Genomic DNA, 11,061 nt, shown 5'->3' on the forward strand with positions numbered 1-11,061 from the left:
TATCCAAGTGATGTTCATAGGTAAAACAGTCAAGAAAGGAATATGAGGCCTTGGGTTCAATCCCCAACAGCACGAGGAAAAAAAAGAATTGGAGGCCAAATTGCACAGGGGCTAAGAACCAGGCATGAGCAAACATTACCTCCCCAAATCTAATTAAGGGTTGGGTATACAGCTCAGTTGGTAGGTAGCAAGCACAAGACCCTGGATTCAATCCCATCACCACAAAAAAAAAAAAAAAAGAAAAAAAAGAAAAGAAAAGAAATATGAGTTAGTGAAGGGTTCTCAGAAAAGAGTTCATATTCATATGAATAAATAGGGATTGAAGAGATGAGACCTTGAAATCTACTGAACACTCCACATGGCTCCTGGCATCATATTCTCCCATGCTTAAATATTAGGTAATGTCTGTTTGATGTCTACCTCCTCCACTAGATTATATGCATCATAGAGCCAAAGATGTTCATCACTGTGTTCCTAGCACTTACACCAGTACCTAACACAAGGCCACTATTGGTGGATGTTCACTATGTCTTGAATGAATAAGTGAATAAATATATAAATGATCAAATTAAGGATTCCCCAAACAACAACACAAATCACTAGGCCAATGCCCACAACAGGGAGAAATTCCTCCTCTTTTGTCCCTATGTGCACCTCCCAATGAAAGCAACCAGTTGGCAGACTAGTTTTCCTACTGGTATATACAGGTCAGCTCTCTTGACATTCCCAGTGACATTCTTCTACATGCACCACCTGAGGCTTAGTGATATGAGGTGACACTTCAGAGGGCAAACCTCATGTTGTCTGGTCACCTGATGACAGGAAACCAACTCTAGCCCTCACTGCTGAAGACCAGGAAAGAAATGAGTAGGTGATCTCAAAGGAGAGTGCAGAGTAGGTGAGGACCCAGAGAGTACTGAGGGGATTAAGAAGTGTTCAATTCCAACTACTCCAGAAGCACCCCAAGAGCCACTAGCCACTCAAAGTAAAAATGATGATGATAATGATGATGGTACTATTTACCTGGCCACCATTTAGTAAATACTTACGTGCCAGGCATCATTTTACACACATTTTCTATTTAATCATCTCAATCATGTAACAGATAATTTCAGTGAAGCTTGGGCTGGGGATACAGCTTAGAAGTAGAGAATTTACTTAGCATAAGTGAAACCCTGAGGTCTGTGCCCAGTACAGGTGTGTGTGGGGCAGACAATAAAGCTTCTTAACAGAAATAAAATGACTTATCCAAGCTTACATTGACAGCCAAGGGGCTGGGGTTGGACCTGAGTGTATTTAACCACCCCTCCTTGGTCCCCTGGCAGGTGACCTGCTGAGACAATGAATTTACCTTAGGATCAAACAGCCAAATATCCTCACTCCACTCAGAGGATTAGAAAGCTCTGCTTCACACCAGCTGAACTGAAATATACTTGGATGCACCTCCACTGGGAGCTTCTTTTCCTGCCCTTTTGAGCATCTTGGAACAAGTTCCATTTCTTTTCCCCATAAGGACCTTCTCTATCACCCCTCCTCCCCCAGGACAACAGAAGCTAAAGCAACTTTCTTTTCTCCATTTATCTGAACAACTCCAATTAAAAGGTTTCCCAATTAAAGATCCCAAAAGGGATATAATGCACAGGCAGTGGGGTCTGCAATATTCCTCACTAATTAGGCCCCTGTGGATAGTCCCAACCCTATAACCCACAGACAGGATATCCCCAGAGACGCAGGTTATCAAGAGCTGTCTGGGCTTGGTCACATCACAGGTTATGATTCCCTCAGGAAGGGAAAAGAAAGGGGCTGCTACAGCCCCATGCATAGCTGGGAGCCCACTTTGGCCCTCCTCTGGGTAGAGTCACCTGTGTACCAAAGGTCTTTTTAACAGGCTAACTTCTTGGGCTATGGATAATGCCTTAACCTAAACCTGTCTACACAGAGGTAGAAGTCATGGTCACAGTGTTCTCAGAGGAACCAGGCTTGTGAAAAATGTTTTTTTTTTTTTAATCTCTCTAGTCTTTGACAAATGTCTAAATGTGTTCCCCACAAGCATATTTTTATTCTAACAAGCTAATTTGAAATATAATTTAAATAATTTCTACCAGAATGATACCATATGACTAACAGCACCTCGGTGGCAGAACTACTGGAAACTTCATCATGCATTTAGAGACGCTTCCATCCTGCCGCTCTTCCCACACAGAATGCACCCTGCTAGGAAACTGGTTCATGATGCCAGCTCTCACCTCCAAACCTATAAATACAACCCGGGGGCAGCCTACATGCGCAATACCTAGATAATGCAGACACTTAACAAGCAGTGCTTAAAAGACCCTAGTATCAAAACTAAGGCAAACTGGGATATTTTTGCCCCAACTCCTCATGATGCATCTTTTTGCTCAATTTATTTTCACACTGGTGAAAAGCAAATTGTAACTCTCAGGATCTATAAGGTCAGGACTTCGTACGCCAGAGACTTCTGGCATTCTGAAAAATCCCTTTTCTCTATTGTAAATGTGCAATTTGTCTGCTGTTTGCTTCATGTTTGACAAAGGTGAAGGGAGTTATTCTTGTCAAATGGAAAAAAAGCCTTGCCCCAACCTGTGAACCCAAGGTAAATGCTTTTCCAAAGGTTTTGGATGTCCGTGCTGGCTGAGGTGACACTTTACTGAATTTAGCTAGGGTTTATTGTTTAAAAAAAAAAAAAAAAAAAGATTTTTAATTTGCCTTACAATTGAAACATAATGTCCTTTCTGTATATATGTCTCTGTCACTAAGATAATTCTCCTTTAAGGAAGGGGTGTAATATATGCCCGACAAAGAGCCCTTGAAGTACAAGGGGGCCCTCCAGGTGGGGGCATGGGTACTCAGCTTGCAAAGAAGTCTCTTTCTCATCCAATTCTTAAAGCAGAATTACTCTGCCCCGTTATTTCCAAACAAAGAAACAATCTGAGTAGTTGGGTCTCAGTCCACCTACCACCCTTAGCAACAACGATGAATACTTGATGTTCTTACCAAGATTCACTAAGGAACAGTGACTCACCCAAAATTACACAGACACTGCAAATTACCCAATGTTAATTGTGATCTTGGTCTCTTCCATCATTTCTTTCCTTCAGTAATTCATTTAAAACAAACAACTACTTTAAAGGACTGTCAAAATATCTTTTTTAAAAAATACCCTGCCTTGTTCTAGAAAGGATTTATATAGGTTTACAAAGATGTCTATAATTTGGCAAAATGACAAAATAGAAATAGGTGTGTATTCAAATAATGTTGCATTTTATAGTTATTGGCAGGAAAAGATGTCCACTTGAGATATTTTAAGCTGAAAAACTTATGTTACAAAACAGATGTATGAGATGATTCCATTGTGTTAAAAATACATTTGCTCTGTGTAGACATACACTTAGACACACAGTCACATCTACATGGGAAAAAGCCTGCAAAGATAGACGCCCAAATGCTGACTGGGGTTATCCCTAAGATGTGGGAAGACAAGTAATTTTCACTTCATCCTTTATGCTGTTATTTTTTAGTAGGAATGTGTAATGTTTTTATAATTAGGGGAAAAAAGCAAAGCTATCTTTGGTGGTAGAGGAGAAAAGTAAAGGCAACACAAGGGCAGGGCCATAAAACTGAGCTAGAAATGAATGAGCTCTGATAAATTTGCTAAGGATGACCATACATTTGACTCCAAGTCAAACCTGATAATTTACACAAATCATTGAGTCCATTAGAAAAAAAAACAAAAAAAACTGCTCTGCTCTGAGTGCCCCTTCAGCGGACTATGTGAGCGGCATAGTCTCTATGACTCTATCCTAACAATTCTCAAGGCCAGGGATTTCAGAGCTGTTTCCAAAAAGAATGATGACATTTCCCAAAGTAAAAGTCAATCCAAAGTCATGTTCTGGCCATGGCTACCTCCCTGACCTCAACTTTAATCCTCCTCTCACTTAATTAGCTCCAGCCTCTTTATTGTTCTTTAACATACCAGGCATGTGCCTGCTTCAGGGACTCTGCACTTGCTGTTCATACTGCAGGAATACTCTTCTCAAAATAACTACATGGGTCACTCTTCATCCTTCAGGTCGTTTATGCCTCCTTCTCAGTGAGGATTTCCAGCTGGATCCCCTATCTACAACTTATTCTACCTCAACATCTTCTTTCCTCATGATATCTAATAAACTGTATTTTACAAATAAAACAAAGCAAAAACAAAAAAGCTAAAGAGAGTATTCATTCATTACATACTCATTTAGCATCTACTCCCGTCCAAATTCTGCACATTTTTCCAACTCAGATAAAAATGGAGATGGTCATCTCAATGAATGAGGGTGATTCTATATGCTAAGAGAATTCCAGCACCTCCCCATAGTGTACACAAGCATCTTTCCTAAATTCCCCAAAGAGATGGGCACCCACCACCACCTCTTATACCTGTGGATTGTAAAATCTTATTTAAACTCATGGCATTTAAACACGAAGCTGTGTATGTAGCTTAACTTTCTTTTCAATATATAAACTCCACACAGGCAAGAATTAACTAGATCTGTTCATCTCTGGATCCCCAACAGCACTTGCCAATCACCTTATAGATGAAGGGATTGTGAGAACCTAAGTTTAAAAAATCCACAACACATTGTTGATAGCACTGCAAATTGGTGCAACCACTATGGAATGCAGTATGGAAATTCCATAGAAAACTTGGAATGGAACCACCATTTGACCCAATCATTCTACTCCTCAGTCTATACCCAAAGGACTTAAAATCAGCATACTATAGTGATGCAGCCACATCAATGTTTATAACAGCTCAATTCACAATAGTTAAACTGTGGAACCAACCTAGATGCCCTTCAATAGATGAATGGATAAAGAAACTGTGATACATATATACACAATGGAATTCTACTCAGCATTAAAAGAGAATAAAAGCACAGCATATTAAGGTAAATGGATGGAGCTGAAGTGGAGCAAAGTAAGCCATGTGGAGTAAAGTAAGCCAATCCCCAAAAAAACCAAAGGCCAAATGTTCTCTCTGATAAGCGGATGCTGATCCATAATGGAGGGTGGGGGGAGAATGGAGGAACTTTGATTGGGCAAAGGGGAGAGAAGAAGGGGAAGGGACATGGGGGCAAGAAAGATGGTGAAATGAGATGAGCATCATTACCCTAGGTACATGTATGACTGCACATATGGTATGACTTTACATCTTGTACAACCAGAGAAATAAAAAGTTGAAAAGTTGTGCTTCATTTGTGTACAATGAGTCAAAATGCATTCTGCTGTGATGTATAACTAATTAGAACAAATTAAATAAATAAAAACCCCACAACAGGACCAAGGCAATACAAGTTTACTTCAATATATCTGAGAAATTATATCCATTTTAGTTAACTCACACCCCAAAGAAAAACCCTATAATTTGTAGGAACTATGTAATTCAGTGTGATTCAGGAAGAATGGAAAATTAAAGAAGAAATGAACATCAAAAGAAAGTTAATCAGTATAGATTACTGAAAGGCAGCCAGAGGTGTTAGATTACCAAGATTGTGACATTCATACCCTGCAAGGCAATCTTGACTAAACAAAATAAATAAGTGTAAAGTGAAGCCAAACAGTAATACAATAGATCTGGTTTGTAAAAGCTGACAAAATCAGCTAAAAGTCACAACAGCAGACAAGATGGCTCTTCTGCCAGCCTTTTACAGAAGAATAAAAAATATAATTTACAACCCCTATATGCAGGTGACAGCAGACAGACCAAAAATTGACCCACATCACAATGAAAGCGAATTGGCTTGCTTTAACATTAAAAGAAAACTCTCTCTCTCTCTCTCTCTCTCTCTCTCTCTCTCTCTCTCTCTCTCTCTCTCTCTCTCTTGGCCCTTACAATTCCCAATTAGTCAAGCTATATAAAAGGTAATCCAAAAATTATCACAACTTCTAGGCAAGCATCCAAGCAAAACTGCCACTGCATTCAAGTACTAACTCCATCAAAAAATATTTATTGAAGGTCTATTAGGTGCCAGGTACTGCGCTGGGTGCTGGATACAATGGTGAAAAAGGAAAGGCCCTAAATTGGAAGACTGATATTGGAAGAAGACTGATTATAAATAAGTAAACAAAGTCCAAATGATTACACATGTGTCATGACAAGCAATTGTAGGATACAAAGGTGGAGTTGTGTTACAGTTCTGGGAAAGTGTATTCTTGATGGGGTGGTTGGAAAGGCTGAGCAGGTGACCCTGACAAAAATCTGAAGAAAGAGAAAGTGTAGATCCAAGCAGAGGAAACACCAAGTTCAAGGGCCCTAGGGAGGAGAAGAGTTAGTAGAATGCAATGAGAGACAAAGTGGAAGGGGGAAAGGGAAAGCTGGAAATAGGGCAGGGGACAGCATCTTGTCAGGTAAAGGGTGTTTAAGGAGAATAACATCATCTGATTTGCAATTTTAAAATTTGCAATTTTAAAAGCTGGTCATTCCCGCTCCTGGGTGCAGAATGGACTGGAGGTAATCTAAAGCAGAAGCGGGTATGTTAGGAAGTTTGTCCAGGAAGGAGGTGATGATGGCCAGGACTAGAATGGGATCTGTGATTATGGGTTGAGGTGAGCACTCTCCCGATATATACTGGAAGTAGAACCGATGGGACCAACTGAATGTAGGAGGTAAGAAACAAAGATGATTCTTCGCAAATAAGGGGATAGTGGGGCTACTGAATAGGATGGAGAAGACAAGAGGGAAGGTGAGAACTGCAAGGAATATCAAGGGCTCCGTGTATCAAGAGTCAGAAGCCCTGAGAAAGGTCTGTATTGGAAATTAAAAAATAAATAAATAAATGAGGGTCACTGACAGATAACATCATGGGGAAATGGGAGAATAAGTTGGGAGAAGATACTATTACCTAGGAAGGAAGTGTTGACACAGAAACAAAACCAAGACCAGTCCCAAAGCAACCCTACCATTTGAGATAAAGGAGCAGCCAGTAGGGATACTGAAAAAGAGCCATCAGGAAGGCAAAAGGAAAGTCAGCAAAATGTGGTGCTACAGGAGCTGAGAGGGGAGCTGTTTCAAGGAGGAGGGAGTGGCCATTTGTGAAGAATGCCACTGTGAGGTATAACAAGATAAGGGCAGAGATCTGGCAGTTTCAATGCAGAGGAGGAAGCAGAAGCTATACTGTAGATGGAGAAGGACAAACAAATGGTAGGAAAAGAAAGTGGAGATGGTGGGTTTGAACATATATTTTGAAATGTCTTCAGGAGAAGGGGAACAAATAAGTGGACAGAAGCAGGAAAGGGATGCAGGTTCGATCGAGAAGTCCTTTTTAAAATGGAAAACGCTAAAGCTGTGCTATCCAATATGGCAGCCACTAGCTTATACATGGTGATTTAAATTTAAATTAAGTTTAAAATTCAGGTTCTCAATCACACTAGACACATTTCAAAAGCCCAGTGGCTTCCCATGACTGGTAGCCTCTATACTAGACCATGTAGGTATAGAATATTTCAAGCACCATAGAAAATTATTGGGCAGTGCTAAACTAAAGCATGTTCCTATACTGACGGAAAAGACTCTGGAGAGAAAGGAAGTTAGAAAGGAAGGATATCCTCTGAAAAGATGAGAGGGGATGGATAGAGGCTACACCAGGAAAAGTGGGCCTCTGCTAGGGGAGCAGGAGAGATTGGTATCCAGCAAACAGGCAGGAAGAAGATAATGACAGCTACACATTAGACTATAGGCCTGGCAGGAAAACGAAGACTTTCCCTTGGTCTGTGGCTGCTATTTTGTCCATGAAAAGGGAGGTGAAGTATGTGTAAGAAAGAGGGAAGAGAGATCTGAAAAGGGGAGCAGATATGAAATACTTGCCTTGGGGAGTAACAGCACAAACTCACCAGGGAGACCACACACTTAATGCAAAACACTTCACAAAAGAGAAGTGAGAAATGGCAGTGAATGTCTGAAGGAGGAAGGGCATGTCAGGTGGGGAGAGATAAACTAAGATGGGTTGGGTTTTTTGTTGTTGTTTTGTTTTTTCCTTTAATCCTGGACATGTCTACACAGTAGAACCATGACAAAACGTAGGACCATGGCAAGGTTTCCTACTGGCTGCCCTTTCTTGGTTCTTCCCCCTCCATCCTACACAACACTCAGAAAGGATGACATTGGTTCTATTTTTGGTTAAAATGGCTCCCTCCACCTCCTCAGTCTAAACTGCTTACCCTGCTCTTAGCTCAATCTCAATTTACAACCATGGTTTGTACATTCACATAAATTATAGAAGCAGCATATATATTAAAAATGGCAGACGTAGGTAGGAGTTACAAACCAGCCTTTACCTACAAGAAATGAATAATATACATTTATAAAATGATATTAAAATTACATGAAGACACGTTCTGAATTTAACTAAATCCCCAAGCTATTCTCCCTGCTTTTCCACAATCAAAAAATTATTTTCTGACATTTTCTTTATAAGGTTTTAAAAGTAAACATTTTCATTTCCACAGATTTATTTGATCTCAACCACAGTTTCAATATTTGTTTTTGATCACACAAGTGTGCTGGGTTGGTTTTGTGTTGGCAAGGGAGGGGGGCAGAGAGAGTTAAAATTACCAGATTCCTCTTATCTTCCATCTTGAGACATACATTTGCCAACTCCTTCTTCCCATTTTTTTTTTTAAGTATGAAATCTGAGAGCCTCAAAGGTTCCCACTGCTCAAAGATCAGCTCTTTCATAGTTCCTCTGAGGAATCACGGAAATGTTACAGAAACACTGCCTCACAGCTAGGGTGCCTCTGGTAAAATCACCCACAGCTGCCATAAGTGTGAAGTCTCTTGGATGGGAACCAACATCTTAAACAAACTTCCTCTCTCCTCTCTTCCCCCCACCCCCAGGTCATATTGGCTAACAGCCCTCATGCCTCCCTTTCTCAAAATTCCTCTTGACCTGCCTGTGCTCCCTCCAAACACTCTGCAGTCTTCATAAATAAGGCTCACTGGGTAAAATGACTCCAGATACTTATGTGGAGTAAGGCACAATAAAGCCCCTGACCCAAGGAAGCTGGTTCAGGCCACCAGGACAACCTTGCCCCTTTCCACACACCCTTGCCTTCCCATGTCCCACCCATCCCAAACAAGAAAGCAAGATCTCCAGACCCAGCAGAAGTCTTTGGTTTCTGTAAAAGTCTGTTTGAAGTGTATAATGAATCAAAATGCATTCTGCTGTCATATATACCTAATTAAAATTAATTAATTAATTAATTAATTTTTATAAAGTCTGTTTGAAGAACGCTGGGCTCAGCAGAGGAAAACAAAGAGATTCAGGAACTCTGGTTCACTTCCTTATCCCCATTCCCACTATCAGGCAAAGGCCTTGGTTCTGCCCATGACCATATACTAAGTGCCCACCTTCTCCAAAAGCTCATCAGCTATACAACCTGGAAGATAGCATCAAAATATTCGGGCTTCAGTTTCCTTTTCTGAAAAATGGGCACAATAACCATTCTCTGAATATGGACAGAACAACACCACCACGTACTCACATCAGTGAACAGATGTGAGGAATTACTGTGTTATTAGCACAGTGGCTCCCTGACTCACAGCACCTACTGCTCAAAGAGACACTAAGGAGAAATCAATCCTGCTTTTTAAATTACTTTATATACTTAGAAGCATTAGTCACTCCAATGAGTATTTCAACTTCCCTCCTGAACATCTACTCAGTTGTTTCAAAAGACTGAAGCCTCACCTAGGTTCCTTACAGACTTCCACATCTTCAGCCATCTCCAAGATGTCTCAAAGTCCACTGCTCCTGTGCTGGAGGTTTTTACTATTCGATGTGTTCCTTTTCCAAGAAAACTTCGATTTCCATTTTGCTTGGAATAACCCAAACATGGAGAACGACAAACTGTTTTTCACACTCACAAACACAGGCCCTGGAGTTGATCGCACCGGGGGCGAAGGGACCGCGGAATGGCCGAGGCACCGAGGCCGGCCAGGGCGCTGGTCCGTGCCAGGTGTACCCACGGCTGGCTGGCTAGGAGGGTAAGGGCCCCAGCTCCGGGGGGAAAGTCCGCGCCCCCCAGGCTCAGAAGTCGGCTGGAGGAGGCAGGGACGGGGTTGGACCGTCAAGGGCTGCTCGCCAGCGCACGGAGCTGCAGCCCCGCAGCCCTCGGGGAGCGCGGCGCGGGCTCACTCACCCCATCTCCTGCACTGCTCCGGCGGCCGCTCCGACGGGGCCCTTGCGTTCGCTTTCAGCCCGCTTGCAGCCGCCCCCCGCGCGGCACATGCGGCGGCCCGTGCGCGCCCGGCTTAGCCCAGGCGCCGCTCCATGCCGCGGGCTGCGCGGCCACTGCTGCCGCTGTCCTCGCTGCCGCCGCCGCCGCCGCCAGGCGGGGGGCGGGGGCTGGGCCGCCGGGAGCTGGGCGGCCGCGATCGGGCGGCGCCAGCCCCGCCCGGCTCCTTACGTAACCTCGTGGCCCCGAGGCCGAGGGCCACCAAGAGGCGGGGTCGCGGTAGCGCGTGCAATGTCCCCGGCACCGCCGCGCAGTCTCTGCTTTCCTCTCCGCCAGCTCCCTTCTGGTAGCCGACCCCACGTTGGTGTGTCCCCACCCAGTACCCACCTCGGGGCTTGGCGCAGCGCCGAGTGCATCCTGCCTGAAGTCCCTCCCGCAGCTGGTGGGGACTTTGAGGTTACCTTTAGTTTGTAGATGGGAGAACCAGAACCAAGGCCCAAGGAGAGGAAGGAATTTGCCCAAGGTCACAAATTAAGATTAGTGTTCAGGCTCCAGAATCTGAAAAGGGCACATCCATGCCTCTACTTAAAGTCCACTTAATCTGCCAAGCTAGGTGGTTTTAGGGTGCCTGTCACATTGAATTCTGGAAGGCAACACAGCAGGGAGGATACTACACCCTGAAGCAGGTGGTTTAGGCTCTTCCCTAGGTAAAGATGAGATGGGGTCTTCCACATGGAGGGTCACTGATTTTAAAGAGGCTTCATCAAGCTTGGTTTTACTCTTAGAGCAAAGCAACTTGGAATGGCGAAAGAATAAGGTAAGGAG

The 11,061-nt window shown here is 43.1% G+C and overlaps 1 protein-coding gene across 3 annotated transcripts in view; it reads right to left on the reverse strand.

Moving 5' to 3' along the window:
* Positions 1 to 10,371, reverse strand: part of Homer2 (homer scaffold protein 2) — a 97,652-nt gene extending 87,281 nt beyond the window's left edge. Inside the window, exon 1 of one of the 3 annotated variants that reach the window (XM_046438325.2) lies at positions 10,201 to 10,371. In XM_046438325.2, coding sequence (XP_046294281.1) covers positions 10,201 to 10,289 — 89 coding nt within the window. In that variant the 5' untranslated portion in view covers positions 10,290 to 10,371. Of the gene's footprint in view, positions 1 to 9,749; positions 9,924 to 10,200 lie in introns of those variants that run through there. The other 2 variants (XM_046438304.2, XM_046438334.2) reach the window with 2 other exon arrangements.
* Positions 10,372 to 11,061: the final 690 nt, after the last annotated feature.

The sequence above is a fragment of the Marmota monax genome, unplaced genomic scaffold, assembly GCF_021218885.2.
Source record: "Marmota monax isolate L192 unplaced genomic scaffold, Marmota_monax_Labrador192_F-V1.1 WCK01_AAM20220418_F8-fsc00005, whole genome shotgun sequence".
Taxonomy (NCBI): domain Eukaryota; kingdom Metazoa; phylum Chordata; class Mammalia; order Rodentia; family Sciuridae; genus Marmota; species Marmota monax.